The sequence below is a fragment of the Anser anser genome (genome assembly GCF_964211835.1).
Source record: "Anser anser genome assembly, chromosome: 1".
NCBI classification, from domain to species: domain Eukaryota; kingdom Metazoa; phylum Chordata; class Aves; order Anseriformes; family Anatidae; genus Anser; species Anser anser.
This window is the reverse complement of record NC_139720.1, coordinates 184,432,364-184,448,517: the sequence shown is the minus strand read 5'-3', so window position 1 is coordinate 184,448,517 and position 16,154 is coordinate 184,432,364. Positions and strand designations below refer to the sequence as shown.

At 46.6% G+C, this 16,154-nt stretch overlaps 1 protein-coding gene and 1 long non-coding RNA gene across 4 annotated transcripts in view; one reads left to right on the top strand and one right to left on the bottom strand.

Annotated features, from left to right (window-relative positions):
* The window catches only part of TMEM272 (transmembrane protein 272), a 20,616-nt gene continuing 4,462 nt past the window's right edge, over window positions 1-16,154 (top strand). The window contains exons 1-3 of the mRNA XM_083828566.1: window positions 1-1,182; window positions 4,462-4,541; window positions 10,329-10,388. Coding sequence (XP_083684692.1) covers window positions 4,484-4,541; window positions 10,329-10,388 — 118 coding nt within the window. The 5' untranslated portion in view covers window positions 1-1,182; window positions 4,462-4,483. The remainder of the gene's footprint in view (window positions 1,183-4,461; window positions 4,542-10,328; window positions 10,389-16,154) is intronic.
* LOC310896393 overlaps window positions 12,493-16,154 on the bottom strand; it is an 18,009-nt gene continuing 14,347 nt past the window's right edge. For all 3 annotated transcript variants that reach the window (XR_014581448.1, XR_014581449.1, XR_014581450.1), the window contains 2 exons: window positions 13,974-14,073; window positions 12,493-13,218 (listed from right to left, as the gene is read on the bottom strand). This is a non-coding gene — a long non-coding RNA (uncharacterized lncRNA). The remainder of the gene's footprint in view (window positions 13,219-13,973; window positions 14,074-16,154) is intronic.

Sequence of the window (16,154 nt, the reverse complement as noted above, 5' to 3'; positions counted from 1 at the left end):
TGTCCTGCTTTATAGTTGCAGAATCGGCTCACAGCGGGATTTTATCCCGTGCTTGCTGCTGCCCCACCTTGTGCTCCCAGCTCCTTCCCTAGGACTCGCTGCTGCCTCTTGGAGCTTATTGCTCACGAAGGTGCCAAGCTGCCGGTGCAGGAAGTTAGATCTCTCTGATTGCTTTCAGCACTTGTGTCTGTGCCCCCACCTGTACATTTTGCTGACAATTATCAATGCTGTAAGCTGGGAATTACAGCTGCACCACCCTGAAAGCCAAAGGCTGGCTTGTCCCTTCTGAGGGAGAGCAGTCCCTTCGCCAGCTCCCTGCCGGTGACCAGTGCAGCAGGTCACCTGCCCCTTCTCTGCAGGGCCTTTCTGGAAGGATTCAAAGTGCACATCCACCTTCACCAATGCTGTCGCTTACCCTGGTGAAGCGCTGTCCCTCAGATCCACTTTTCTCTTGCACCGAACAAGTGCTGTCCAGGAGGTGATGCCACACACAGAACTAGACCTGAGGTAGCAAGCTCTCACCTGCTGACGGGACGCAAGCACCCACCTAACAAACAGACCTCTACCGTAGTCACAAAAGAAAAAGCAGCCAGCTTTCCTAGCTAGTTCAGCTATGCAAAGAGCTCTACCGATTGCATCAATAGGAAGGGGGGAAATTGCATGAAGGGTGGACAAAGCACTCAATACTCACTACTGATGGTAGGAGAAAGCATTATTCATTTTTTTTAATAAGAGATTTTGCGAAGGAATTGTCTTTTCTCCTCCGGCACAGCCACAGCTCTGTGGGGCCCTTTGCTTCCCCCTGCTGACACTGTGGAGCCGCCCGGGTGGGCTGTGGCTGCAGCCAGCCGTGGGAGTGGGGAAACGAAGGAGGGTCGGCTCCGACGGCAAGAGCTCCTGCATCCCTCATCCCACATCCCGCATCCCGCATCCCACATCCTACGTCCCTCATCCCACATCCCACATCCCGCATCCCGCAGCCCCTCCAGCTGCCAAGAGGTGCACGAACAGGAGACGAGGAGGAAGAAAAGCACCGGAGAGCCCCTGTGACACCTCATCCCCGCGGGCAGGGTCCCAGCACGCTCTCCCTCCTGGCTTCTGCCCAAGGCTGGATTTTGTGGTTTCCCAGCCCCATCTCCCAGGAGTGCCAGTGAAGGGGTTCGGGTCCCGCGGAGCTCGCAGGTAAGAGGGAAGGTGGAGGATGTTCTGGAAAGGTGTGGGGGGTAAAAGCCAGTGTGGGGCTGTGGGGTTTGTCAGGAGGAAACCAGCTTTGGAATTACTTTAGAATTACATTAATTTAGAATGGTCTCTAAACATTAACTTCGCTGTGAATTTTTTAAGAAAAAAAAAAGGAAAAACATTTTCTTTAGCAACCTTCGGAGAAGAGCCCTTGCCCTGGAGGGGCTGGCTGGACCATGAGCACCAGCTGTGTCCCAGCAGGACCCTGCTCCTTTCAACAGTTTTGGGTGGGTGCTGGGGTTTTAGGAAGTGCTGGTGAATCTGCCTGCTGTGCTCCTGAGTCCTGTCTGGGGCACCTGAAGCTGGGAGAGGGCAGAGCTAAGTTTGGGCAGAGACTGAATGCTGTAGGGCAGGTGTGGAAGTGGTCCTCCTTTGGGCTGGTGCTGTGGGTCACGGTGCTCCTTTTCTTTTGATCCTTGTAACCTAAACATTTAGGGTGAGAATAATGACCGGCACAACATTTCAAAGCCCAAACTGCCTGAAATAAAGAAAAGAACTGGGCTGGAGGGTCTGTGCTACAGAGACTTATCGCTGCTGCTTGTTGGGACAAGGAGCAGAGTTACAAAAGAACCAGTGATGTGGGAGATGGTGTTGGTGCCAGGCGGGCAGCAGCCACCGGCCACCTTCAGAGAGGGCACAGAGCAGAGGAGCGGTGTTGGGAGAGGCTGTGGGAGGCGTAGGGGTGCCATGGCTCTGTGCTCCCTGGGTTGCAACCTGCCACCCCAAAAAGTGGCAACATGGAGAGATGTAGGGGCTCAGCAACTTGTCCCCCCATCACTGGCACCTCTGAATGCAAGGGTAGGTGCTGTCACCTCGTGGAAGTGACCCCAGGGTACAACTTTTGGGAGAAGGTCCAGAAGCTGACTGTCTTTCACTTTTTTTTTTCTTTTGGCTGAGTTTTCCACTTTGTATGTGGCTTTTCCAACTCTCCAGCAAAGCAGGACTGGGTACCATGTGGGGGCACATCTGACAAGTCTGCAGACTGCGAGTTTCGGACATCATTTCAGCTTTGGCAGGGATAGTTTTCAACAACAGCAAAACCATTCCTAAGCTGCCTGCCAGCTGAACTGCACTTTAGCACCCTCGTGCACTGGCAAGCAGGAAAATATTTAACTTTAACACTCACGGTACCTCCTGCAGAGTCACTGACGAGCTGGGGTGAAGGGGCAAAATGCATTTGTCCAGCAAACAGTGGCTTTTCGAGGGATTTGTCGGTCCTGTAGGAGTGAAACCCAGGGTCTGAGGAATGAGTCGATACCATCTCCTAGTGGTTACGTGTATTGTGCCCTTGTGTGAGCAGGTTTTCTGTACAGCCGTCACGATTTTAGTCGGTTTTACCTGTTACAACTGCATGCCAGAGCTCTAGTTCACCGTCATTTCGGGGCTCCATCACTAGGTGGGGACATGCTCACACACACCGAGCCCTCCTTCGGTTTGTCTTCACCATTTTTTTCCCCCTGTAGCGTAAAATAACAGCAAATTTAGACAGAACATACGTTTTACCCTCTGGTTATGGAAATACAGCATTCCTATCCAGACACAGATCTGCTCATGACAATTTGGTGTTCAACCAACTTTTAATGTGGCATTGGTTTTGTTAATGGGGCTTCTGTAAGACTTATTGCCACAAAGGCAATTCTAGACATGAAGATATGTATAAAGACAAATATTATTGATCTCTGTGCATAATTTAGACCACTTATGTCAGTAGCCAATAGTACTCTCAAAATGAATGTCTATTTGTGTACTTTCAAGAATAAATCTTCACCAAATGTTTTAAAGCTTAAAATTAAGGTGTAATTTGGCTGTGAAAGCTACCAGTTTCCCTTTCTCCCTCCTGTTTTCCCTGAGCATGCAACAGAGCTCATTTCCTTCCCGAAAACATTTGCCAGTGCCTGCTGTCCAAAGGCCCAGGACTTGCTCTTCTGAGGAAGGCCTGGACGGGGGATATGTGCTCCCCGAATTTGTTCAGTACTCACAGTGATGCCCACTGAGATTTGCGAGGCTAATTACAGCAGCTACACCTGATGTGATAGGAAATAAAATCGGCAATGGGCAGGGAGCAGGCCTCATCCCATTCCCCATGGCAGCAGAGCGTCCTGGGCCGCTGAAACTCACGGGCCCCGGTGCTTGAAGGAGAAGCCCGCTGGTCTGGTAGGTCCTGCAGACCACAGGGAGAAGAGGTGTGATTTGGGATGGCTCTTCTTTCCTGTACCATCACCACACATGCCCCTTTCTGGTCAATATTTCTCCTGCACCACAGAGCATCCCCAGTTTTGTTTCTCTCCACCTATTCATGCCGCTGGTGCTGGCGATGGACCTGTGGTGTCCTGGAGGCTTGGAGCATGTGCGTGTGTGTGGGGGAGCTTTCTGGACTCCCCTCAACACTCCCATGGACACTGGATGCTGTTGAACTGTCTAGTGGTGTCTTATGCCCCGGCCTTGGATGCCTAGCTGGTTGCTCATCCCTCGCACCACCTCATAAAAATTCTTCATCACAAAGAGCTGCTTTCTAATCCAGCTACTTTTTAATCAAAGGCATCTTGTTCTGGGCTCCCTGGGGTTTGCAGTTTCTATTCCACGTTCCTCTTCAGAACCTTCCTTGATCTTAAAACTGTTTTCTCCCCCCTCTTCGCCCTCCTTTTCTCCCCTGAATTCACTTTTTCTCACCAAATAATCTTCACAGAGGTTCGTGTCGTGTAGCAAACTGTACCTGTTTCACTGGGCTTTCTCACAAAGTCAAATAAACTTTGTGCTGCCTCAACCCCAACCAAAAGCAGGGCTCTGGGGACGACCCCACCCCCAACGCTTCACAGCACCTTTGGCAGGTGTGGGCATTTTCCATGTATATCCTCTACTTCTTCATAACGACCTGGACCCAGCACTGCGCAAACTGTACGTGAAGAGGGTGGCAAAAAGCAAGGGGCAAGGCAGGGAGCAACGGGGAAGCAGGTTTTACAGCACTGAAAACCAAAGGCAGGAGGCTGTGAAGGCATGGGCTGATGCCAGCGTGGCAGGAGAAGGGAAGCAGCTCCCAGCCAGTGTTTGACTCTGTGTATGAAATGCTTCAACAGCTACTGTCTGGTTTTGGGATGGCTTTGTGGGTTTTTGGGGTAGTGAAAGCCTGCTGAAGTGTGTGAGTCACTCTGGGCTAAGATGTTGAGTCAGTTGAAGACAATGCTTATGATTTTCATAACTGTGTTCATTTCTGTATCCCCACAGACACCCCAAAAGGTGCTTCACAATGCCGGCCGGCCTGGAGAAAGCTTGTCACCGGTGCATATCCAAAATTGCCAGCAATGGTAAGGCAGCTCTGGGAGAAACCTCCCTCTGTATTTAAACATGACCTGTAGATAATATATATAGGTATATAACAAAATTAAGATAATACCAAATCCCATCTGAAGTTTCTTTTTCTTTCTCCCCTTCTGCTTTCTTTTCTGGAGAATTTAGGTGCTGTTATAGCACCCAGTAGTAGCTCTATCTCTAAACCACCTACCTGAGCTGTATTATTTAGATTAGAGTAGATTTGGCAGGAGGTTAAAATGCAAGGTTTTTAAAGCAACTTACTCCCACTGACTGTATCTCCTTTTTACTCTGAATCACAAGTGCTTTTCGCTTCCAGATTTTGGTAGTAACAACTTCTAATTCCACTCAAATATGCAAAGAAGAAAACTCCTTAATATACTCCACCACTCCCCATAATTGATATTTCACCCACGCAAACAACTGCACTTGTCAGCCCATAGCTGTTACCTTGGGGTCTTTTGTACTAATGCCTTGGCTTCACCTGAACAGCTCTCCAAGTTCAGAATGAACTTTTACCAGGAACTTTTACCAGCCTCGTAGCTCCTCGCTGCCTTGCAGTCCTTCGGACAAAACAGAAATCAGCAAAGACTCCTAACTGCATGTTAGCATGACTGGATCTGGAAGAGCAAAATTCAGGAAAGCAGATGGGGCTGCGCTTGGGTCTGGCACTGGAGGAGCACCCAGGGGTGCACGGAGCAAAAAAGCTAAACCAGTGTATTCTTGGATTTTTGTTTCTACCAGTAAAATGTCACTGCTCCCTGCTGGTATTGTATTGCCACTGGGATTTTAAGGATGCCTGAGAAAACAAATGATCTTTCTGAAAGTTTTTTGAAAGAATGGGATTAGCTCATCTCATCTGTGCTCCTTTACATCAGGAGCACCCTCCTGGATATACACGGTCACCCATGCATAAGGAAAATACCCTCCCAAGAAATCCATCACCTTTAGCTTTTATTTATGTTTAAGTTTGAAATCAACTCAGCTTTAGCTATGGATCAGCCACTGCGTCCCAAATTGATTTTCTGTTCATTAAAATGCAAGCCCTTCTGAAGTGCACTGATGCTTAATTTCACATTTTCTCATCATCCTGGGTATATTTTTCAGATTGCCTTTCAGCACAGCCCCATATTGTACCTATGGTCTCCTGATATTTAAACGACTCTGAAGAGACAACCTACTTGTGCAGCATCATTTAAATTCTTTTCATTGTCGGCACAGCAATTTAAGTTCAGAACATCAGGGCAGTTTTAATTAACTGACCGAAAGAAAAAAAAATGCTAATTCACTATGCTGGGTCTATTGCAAAGCAAACCGATGGCTCTTTATGTAATGCCTGTATTGTGTTTAAAAAGTACATCTGGTTTAAAAAGTACATCTGGAAATTAATCACAAGGGTCCAAATAAAGAACTGAAAATGTGACATAGCTCTACTTCAGTAGCTAGAGACCTGCCATAAAACTCAGACAAGCTGTTCGGCAGCATTGCCTAACCCCCAAAGTACCTACAACCCATAGACACCCTCCCCATCAGCTTGAAGGGTCCCAGGTTATCGGCACCTCCTTCTCACTGCAGGTGAGAGCAGCACTGCTGGTGTCAGTGCAGGAGCCAGCAACTTAAATTTTAGGTGTTGTGGTGCTGGCATTGCTTACCTGGGTGCCAAGGTGCTATTTCACAGCAACACAAGCTTTTATAAGCAGACAGTGATGGCATGCAGCAAACAGCTGCAGACTCTGAGGCTGGATTTGGTCTGCAAGTCAGCTTTGACACACCTCTCTGCTTCCAGTGGTGGCTTTGCACTGGGGCTGGAGTCCTTCCCAAGCCCCTCTCAATACTGTAGGGGATTCCTGCAGACACCACGAAGGAATAAAATGGGGATGAAGATACCTGCTGCATGTAAGCACGCTGTTACGCTGCCAGCTTCCTGCTGATTTCCAGTCATCTCCAAGGCTGCACCCACACTGCCATGCGCATCTGCCTCAAGGCATGATCCATCCCAGGTCCCAGGACCCGAATTTGCTGCCATCTGCACTGCTGTGAGTCAGCCCCCTTCAGAGCAGAGTCCCCGTGGGGTGTCAGAAGGGAGTAATGTGAATTTACAGCCGGGCTTCTGCTCCTCAGCTTGCCCATGAAGACAAACCCAGGGATAAATGCAAATTTGTTTGGGAGCTCGTAGCAGCTCATTAAAAATAAATAAATAATCATAATAATTCATTTTTTATCAGGACATAGACTCATGGCAAAAACCTGGCAGGCCATAGAACAAACAGCATTTGAGAGTGATGGTTAAAGAACCCAACACCTCATTTATTATTGTGTTTGGTGTCAGCGAGCTTGTCACGCACTCTACTGGGTAGGCTGCCCTACTGCCATATTAGCATGCCATCAAAGAAGAGGGTAGGTTAGGATTTATACTCATAAATCACTCCAGATCAGAAGAGAGAGCGTGACACAGCCATGGTGTCGATGGCGATTTCAAGTTCATTTACTTCTTGCAGTGGAAGAGCATGGGGAGCTTTGGCAGGAGGTTGAAAGCTCCACTGAACAGTGGATTTATGGCAGCAAAATGTCCTGCTGGGCAGGAGGCAGTCTGCACCCGCCCTGCTGATTTTCCTACCCACAGATTTCAAGGAATGTGCAAGATATAAAGCTATCTCCTCTCCTCTTTCTCTGCTGTGATCGCACATTGGGACTTGGCTCATGTCTAATGCCGTTTCCCTCACCCACCTGTGGTTTTAGCGGCTACTGGCTTCTACTATCCTTTTCTTTTTCTTCCTTTCTTTCTTTCTTTCTTTCTTTCTTTCTTTCTTTCTTTCTTTTTCTTTCTTTCTTTCTTTCTTTCTTTCTTTCTTTCTTTCTTTCTTTCTTTCTTTCTTTCTTTCTTTCTTTCTTTCTTTCTCTTTCTTCTTTTCTTTTCTTTTCTTTTCTTTTCTTTTCTTTTCTTTTCTTTTCTTTTCTTTTCTTTTCTTTTCTTTTCTTTTCTTTTCTTTTCTTTTCTTTTCTTTTCTTTTCTTTTCTTTTCTTTTCTTTTCTTTTCTTTTCTTTTCTTTTCTTTTCTTTTCTTTTCTTTTCTTTTCTCTTTTTTCTTTTTTCTTTTTCTTTTCTTTTCTTTTTTCTTGCTACTTCTTGGAATAAGTCCAGGGGCATCTCTGCCCAGCCGGTGCGGTGGGACCCCCAACTTAAAACCATCACCAGCCATGTGTGAGGCTGCCCAGACAGCAGCTCCCTCTCTGCAGCACTGGGCTGCCCTCACTAGCTTGTGGCAAATATCATTTTCCTGGGCAATTTGTCTTCGGACCAGACTGGGGCAGCAAAACCCAGTCAAATCCAGGCAAAGCGCGTGTGTCCTGCCTGAGGAGCATTTCTGCGAACCGCCCCTACACGCACACATTTTGGGGGAAACGCTTTTTAGTGCTGCTAGCAGCATTCAGAGCGACGCAGAGCCCTGCCAGTTGTGTAGTCAATTGCGTCTCACTTTGTTGAGCACGGAGCTGGAAGCCTTCCCAGACTACGCATCTGCCCTTCCAATTCCAGACCTAAGAGGCTGGAGCTGAATGGGGAGATAATGAGTAAATACATTCCCGGCGACTGCTCTGGGAGGAGAATTAATGAACCATTATCTTCTTCTCCCGAGCAGCAGCGAGTGGTCCCTGCCTCCCATTTCTCCTCCAAAATCCAGCTTTTGGGTAGACGCAAACCCGGCCACCTGTGAGCCAGATGCACAGCCCCACATAAATGTGGGTCCTGCCGAGCCTTTTACAAAGCTCCCCACAGCGTCCCACCCCGCTGACCGAGCACACCACGCACCACTCGGTGAAGAAATGGCAGGATGCCTCCTCCGACTTGCCCCCGCGGAAACAGGAGGAGGAGATGAAGCCTCAAAAACATGGGTGACGCCGCTCCATGATCACAGGACTTAGGGCAACACCAAGTGATTGATGCAACTCCTGCCCAGCTCAGCTGCTTTCGTTTGGGTGCTACAGGGACGTGAGCTGGGATGTGCGTGGGTGTGCTTGGAGGCTGATTCAGCGGCAGTAACGCTGCTCCCGGCTATGAAAATACCAGCCCAGATAATGTAACAGCAAGAGGATCCAGCGTGAAATGGGACGTTTGGTGAAAAGGGAGGCTCCAGGCTGTCAGTGTTTGAAGGAGCTTAGTCAAGTGTAGCATAGCACTCAAGCAGAGGAGGGATTTCTGCTCCATGCAGAATTTAGGAGACAGGAGAGCCAGAGCAATGTGTATGTGAGAGAGACCGACCGACAGCAAGAGGAGGAGGGGGTGGCACAAAGGAGCAGAAGTGCTTTCTTCGGCTCAAAAGATCTTCATTCTCCACCAATTCATACAGATAATAAATGTGCTGCTTCTGACAAAGAAAGGTGTCTCTCAAGGGCAGCAGTAGGAGCTCCTAGTTCCCTGCTGAGAAAACACAAGCAGTGTGTAGGGGGGCGTGCGTTCCCATGAAAAGTGGCCACGAGGTGGAGAACCTGAATTTTGACGGTGCCCCTGTGTCCCCTGCCTCAGTTTCTCCTCCTGTAAGATGGAGGCAATGCTGGCACCCTGACGGCGGTGCTGTGGCAGCTCTGCAAATCCACCCTGCATGGCAGGGTGCAGGCAGTGCGTCCACCCCTGCGCGGCACGGAGGAAGCAAATTGTTTTGCAGAGGCTGCAGTTCTGGGGCATGAGCTCGGATTTTTTTCATAAGCTTCCCAGGAGACATCCTACTCTGTTTTTGGTTTTTTTTTTTTTTTTTTTTTTTTCAGCCCCTGTGCAATCTGTGCCTACCTCCATGTACTGCTCTTTTGCCTCCTTGGGCAGCTACCTGCAGATCGAGCCATGCACAGAAGTGCTCTGCAGGGATGCTCGCCACAGAATTTCCTCATTATGCTTCCTCCTCATTTTTCGGAGCAGCAGCTCACTTTAATATTGCGAAGTGCTCGTGATTAGGCACAGAGGTGACAGCTCTTGTAAAAGACAGGCTGCTCGCACTGTTATTGACGCTATTATTTCTGGGTTTCTGCAAAGGTAAGCACTCATCCTCTGCAGCAGCAGACTGTGCTGGGAAAGTACCAGGGCTCAGACACACCAGCGGCTCTCTGAGGAGTAACTAAGCACCTCAGATCCACTTATTCAAGGGAAGGGTTTATGTGCAGCCCCAAGAGCATCCCTCCGTGAAGCCTGAGCTGCTCTATCCCCGTGACAAGTCCCCCTCCTAGCAGCAGGGCTGCATGCACTGAGCTGCTCCGGGGAGTTAGACCGGTCAGAAACTCTTCACATCTGCAACAAGGACCATCTCTGTTAAGGAAAAGTGAGCGTAATGGCATTAAAGCTGCTGTTTGCTTAGCAAACAGCTACGGCTCATCAGTTGCCTTGGGTTAGCTCACGCAGTTACTTGTTAGCGCACAGTCATCTGGTGGTGTCGGGAGCTGGTGCGGGCTAAGGGCAGTGGCCGGGTCCTTGCCTTAGCAAGGAGACATCTGGAAGCAGCAGCAACAAAAGCACTTCGTGTCTCTCCTTGTTTTATTACTGATGTAACGACTAAAAAGTATTAGTTAAAAGATGGAAGCTTGAGCTCCAGGAGGGCAACAAACCGCTGGCTGGTCTCGTCCTCTCGGTCACTGCACAATAAACACGACATCCCCCCACTGCACTGCTTTTCGTGCTACACATCTTTATGGATAAACAGCACCCATAAAGCTCTGGATGGGACTTCTGATCTTTAAACTTCAACTAGCCCCAATAACACTCCCTTCTTTTTTCTTTTTTTTTTTTTTCTTCATTCACAGCATGCTTTATATTTGGGCTCCTTGCTTTCCTTGCCTTACCGTTGTCCATGACTTTTACAGGTAAGTCGACTATTAAAGCAATTTAATAATATGAATTTCCTGGCACTGCAAAGCAGGTTATCTCATGGGAAGAAATGAGTAGGCAGCCTTGAAGTTTCCAACTGTTAGACCTGTGTGTTGGTATTTAAGCTTCAGACAGAGAAGCACAGCCCACACTGTATGGCGGGGAGCAAGCAGCTCTTGAATGCTGATCCTGTTTGTCTTAAATACATCTCCAGTTTGAGCCACCTCGGCACAGGGCAGGGGTCAGGACATTTGGAGGCCTTACTGATAAATGTTGGAGTCTAACAAGGTTTCAGTTTCTCTATATTTACCCATAACTCTGAATTTTCTGGCTGCACGTTGATTATTTCGGGGGCATCTGAAACACTTCCCATTATTGGGTTGGACCAGGTGACCTCCAGAGGCCCCTTCCAACCTAAACCGCTCTGTGATTTCTTTTTACCATGAAGTTGCTGACATGTTCTGAGCCTCAGACCTATTTTAATTCACTTTGATACTGGTGTATTTACTTCAGCTCAATTGCTGCTTAGGCTACCAGCACCTGGCAAAGGGCTGTGGGTGTTTTGGCTCTGACTGTGGGAGGAAGCTCAGCATACGAGACACGAGAAGATTTCATTAATCAGGATCCCTCTGTATTAACTGCGCTGCAAAAATCCTAGAAGCATAGGGCTGGAAGGGAAGAAAAGATCATCTAGTCTGCTATTTCTCCGCCTTTTTGAAAGCGCGACCTGTTTTTTTGGCCCATCTGTCTCTTTATAACCTCCCGAAGGCTGGTTTTGCAAGCAGCATTAAAGATCAAATATTTAAGAAAGGAAAGAAAAATACTTCGAGCTGCATAATTTTATACATTGCTAAACTGCATGAGACTCTTTTCTTCCCTAAGCATCAGTTTTTCCTTTTTAGATTAGACAGATTTTAAAATAATGCATTTTCTAACCCTTCATTGCTTCCTTTGGGCCTTCCACCTCCTCCCCAGGGGCTGTGACCCACCCTTGAGACACGTCGCTGGAGGCAGCAGCCCCCTCCTCTTTCAGACAGGCTCAGGGCACCCCAGCAGACGTCGGACTTGTCCTTACTCAAGGAAATGCCACAGCTTCCCAAGGAGATTATTTCAGCATTTCATTGCTCTCACAGACAAAATATTTCCCCCCTTATCTAATCTAAATCTTCCCCATGGCGAATGAAACAGATTACAGCCTGTCCTACGCACCGTGATCACAAAGATAGATTGGTCGCTGTCCTACCCACGAGAAGCTTTGAAGTATTTGAAGGTTCCTATTATAACCCCACTCCATCTTTCTTTTCCCCAGAGATCTCAAAAACCCAACTCTTTCAGCCTGACCTCACAGGTCACTTTTTCTGGAGCTCTTTTGCTCTTTTGCCTCCCTCCTTTGGCCTCTGGCCAAAGTAACTTACTTTTTTCCCCCTCAAAAAAAAATATGACGGAACACAAGACTCAGCTGAGACCTGAGGAACGAGTGGCGCAGGATAATTACCTCGTCTGTTTAGCATGCGGGATTCCTGTAAATGCACCTCAGAATGAAGGATGCTCTCCGTACCAACTCATTAGCTCTGATTTAGTTTATGGTGCATTGCAAGCCCAGATGTTTTTTGGCAGTGCTGCTCCCTATCAGACATTTCTCATTTTTTTTAACTTACATTTAAGTTTTCTCTCCTAGATGTAGTGCTTGACTTTATCAGATGTCATCTCACAGATTTTGGATGTCTTTTTCCAGAGTACCCAGATCACTTTAAATTGTAAGTCTTGTCCTCGGAAGCCCTAACAATCATTGCGGCTCGGTGTCCTGGAGAACCTGTCCACCTTCTGCCTAATTATTAATGATGACATGGTGCAAACAAGCTCTACATGCAGATGCTGTGGGCGGGATGCATCCCACCTAGCTCTGGGCTGTACACATCTGTAGCCAAGCCCAGTGCTGCCTGTTTCCCTTGCAGCCAGTTAAGAGAGATGGGCATTTCAGACAGTGAAAGTCCCACGGCCTCCTTTAGATGTCTGCGCTGGGATGAGATGGCTTTCAAGGGAGCTGCACAACCAGCCTAACTGTAGGCATCTATAATTTGGCCAGAACTGTAAAAATGTGTTCAGCTAAAGGCTGGCACTGCTTCCTTTAGCTGGGGCCTTCTGAGTACCAGCGACAACTGTGGCAGGACTCTGATTTGGGAGTCCTAATTAAGAATTAGGGAGTTCTAATTGGGGATTAAGGAGCAATTAGGAACTAGGGAGATGGGCTGAACTGTTACATCTCAACACATAGGCTCTTCTGCTTATCTGTGACTTAAAATTGCTATTTATCCCATAAGAGGATTTCAGCTTTAGCTTTTCCCTAGGCTGAATACGCCTGAGCTGTGGAATAGCGGTGGGAAGGTATAATTTCAAGTGCTGTACAGCTTGCATGCATGTTGACAGCTAGCCTTCTGGAAATGAATACGTGGCTGGAATCTGACCACTTTTAAATATCATTTCTTAGGAATATTTCATTATATCTTTAAGATCAGAGAGAAGTGGAAAGCGTAAAGTAAGACATTAGCCTGGAGCTGCGGATATCTCCTCCATCAGATACAGATCCCTTTTTTTCACAACTTACTGAAATTAAGAGATAATGTCACCGTAATATAGTGTTGTCAGAGGATATTGGTTTCCAGCAGCTACATATCTGCAAAGGCATTTTTAGGAAAATTAAATGTCAAGGAAAATGCAGATATTTATTATCTGAGCAAAAGCCTCTGATTTTTTTATAACAGTCTGTTACCATGATCTCAGAGAATAACTTGCTGATGTGTCACCAGTCATTTTGGCTCTTGTTTTCTGCAGAGGAAAACCGTGAGATATTATCAGATGTTAACAAGTAAATTATAATAATATTAGTTAAAAAACAGAGATGAATAACTGGTAGCTCTGGTAATAATTATACACGAACAACATACATTTTAAAATTTTGGTAGTACTGTAAATCACAGTATAAGTCATGATACATGAAAAAGAGTCTCAAAATTTTCCAAGCTCCAGACTTGTGACATCATTTAAGCCATGGATTGTTTAGCAAATTTGATTAGCAAATTAACTTTTACCAGTAGGGATGATACATTTTTCACTAAACACTCCAAAAATAATGACAGTGATGGAGACCTCCTAGACTTTTCTTCTGGGGGATTTTTTCTAGTTTTCCGGACAGTGAAAGATTGCTCCCAACAACACATTCTTGTGCGTTGTCCAGGCTGCCTTTATGTGCAGTGTTCCCCAGGGGTAGCTAAATCACATCTGAAGGCTGATGACATCATTGTCTCAGTAGCCAGTCTAAGTTTTCCCCTGTTCAAATTTAACACAGTACTACTCCTTGTGCTCAAGTCTATACCAAATTAAATAATTCCTCAACCCTCAAGTGCTCCCAATAGCTGTCTGAAGACTGCTCCGATACTCTGTACTGTGTTTAGCCAGTCTTGTTGTTTAATGGCTGTTGTTAACATAACCTTTCTTTGCATCTCATTCCTTCAGCCACTTACTGTGAGTTTCCTCTGAATTGCTGATACGTTTTCTGATAAAATGGTGCCCAGAGTACTCACTTTGCAATAAATTCACTGCAGCACTTAGATCCTAGGGTAAGGCCCCCAGTCCAGGGCCTGCCAGAGAGCTGGGCTACGTGATGGTGGCTGCAGCCATCCTCTAGGAACAAGAGAAAATGGCCTGGTGAGAAGGTGGGGAGCAGGCAGCAGACATCAGATTGATCTTACTTTAGAATCATAGAATCATTTGGGTTGGAAAAGATCTTCAAGGCCATCAAGACCAACCATCAGTTTGGCCTATTGAGTGCCATCACTAAATCATGTCCCTCAGTGCCACTAAGCCACCCTCCTTTGCTACGAGGTGCATTTCAGCCATTTTCAGCTGCCTGAGAAGAGTAAGGCAATTAAAATGAGGGCAATGCTCGGTGCCAGGGCAAGTTGCAGGGAGCACTCGACTCAAAGCAGAGCTTTGATCTCTCACGGTCCCTCTACCCCATCATTAAGAGCCAAAACGAGCTCCTGCTCATCTTGGTGTTCCCAAATAAATCACACATATGCTGTGTGTGAATTGGCTGGCACAAGGTGCATGCACCTAGATTTCACTGTAACATGCAGCACTGCCCATCTGCCAACAGTAGGTCCGTATTTCCTATTCACCCACAGTGCTGTATTTTTGAAGTTACAGCTGCATTACTTCCTTTCACCTCCTCTTTTCCTGTCATATCTGCCTGGAATGTTCTCCCCAAAACTACAGTACCACTGCCTGTCATTCAAATCGTTCCCAAGACTGACTGCTGTCATGCTACATATATGAAAGGACCCCATAACAGATTGGTCTGGGAAACAGAATCTTAGCTCCATGAAAAGTATTGGCATGTTTTCTTGATTCCTTTCTTCCTTTTTTTTTTTTTTTTTTTTCCCCTCAGATCAAAATCTCAGTAATACACTGGAAATAGCAATTGCCTAGGTTCCTAAACTGAAAGATATTCCCCAAGTTCCCTGCCCAGCTGCTTTTGAGGCAGGCTATTACAGGGCCAAGGACTCTGGAAACACTGGCAGCTGCTTTCTGAAAAAGATACAATTTTCAATGACATCCCCGCTGCCCACCTCTTTACATTTGGAAGTCTGAGCAGGCCTCGGTGTTAGATAGTGGCAAAATGGACAAAACATTGCAGCTTTGAGACTAGCAGACAAAAAGGGAGAGAGTCCAAGTCCATCCAAGTCCAGCCCTTTTCAATTTCAAGAAGCCTGGTAATAAATATTTAGTCTAGAAGAATCCACTGGACTCCGCAGCCCAGAGACACAGCAGATCACTGCATCCTACGACTAACCTAAGATTAGCAAGCAACCACAATGCAGAACACCTATTTAAGCTATGAAAGATGTGTGGGAGACGTTCAGAGCATCAGCAATATTCTGGACCAGCAACAGGAGTGGATTTGGTGGGCAAATTGAAAAGCTGAAGAGGGCCACAGCTACAGAATCAGGCAAAACAAACAAACAAAAACTAGAAAACACCGGTACCTCCTTTCTTACCCTAATCCTCCTTTTCGGTGTAGTTCTGAACATGGAGGCAAGATGTTCTACCTGAGAGACGTTTAGCACTAAGATCAGCATATTGCTTTCTGTGTCCTGCATCTAGAGAACCCCAACTGTTAAGAGGGAAGTCAAAAATGCTCCTAGAAAACACGTTATACACCAAGAAGAAAACAGAAAATCTCTTCTGGCCTCTGCAACTGATCAGCAGAAGCCCTGAAATATGGGATCAATGACAATAAAATTATAGTGTAATGAACAGTTTAAAATTGACTAAAGATGCCAGTGGGTAGGAGACTTGGGCAAATGATTCATCTCTGCTAACTTTAGGTATTTACAGCTGGCTGTCTAGATTCCTTGTATAGTTATAGAGAGAAAGAGGCACTTTCAGGGCACAATTCATCTGACCTATTTTAAACGCCTATCTTAGGACGAGAGGAATTGAATTTTAGAAGTGTCTATTTCTCCCTATTGACTATAAAGAGAGTCTAGGAAACTAGTTCAGATATAGATGCCTGCATTGCAGACATCTAAATTTGGACAGATGAGTCTCACTGCCACAGACCTGTATCACAAGCTTCTGTGTCTAATGCCAACATCATCCTTGTGCTGCCATATATTCCCTTCCCTAAATCCTACTCAGCTTTCTAGCAGTAGATTTGAGGGTTGCCAGGATCCCCGGCTCCATAACAACCAGTGCTTTTA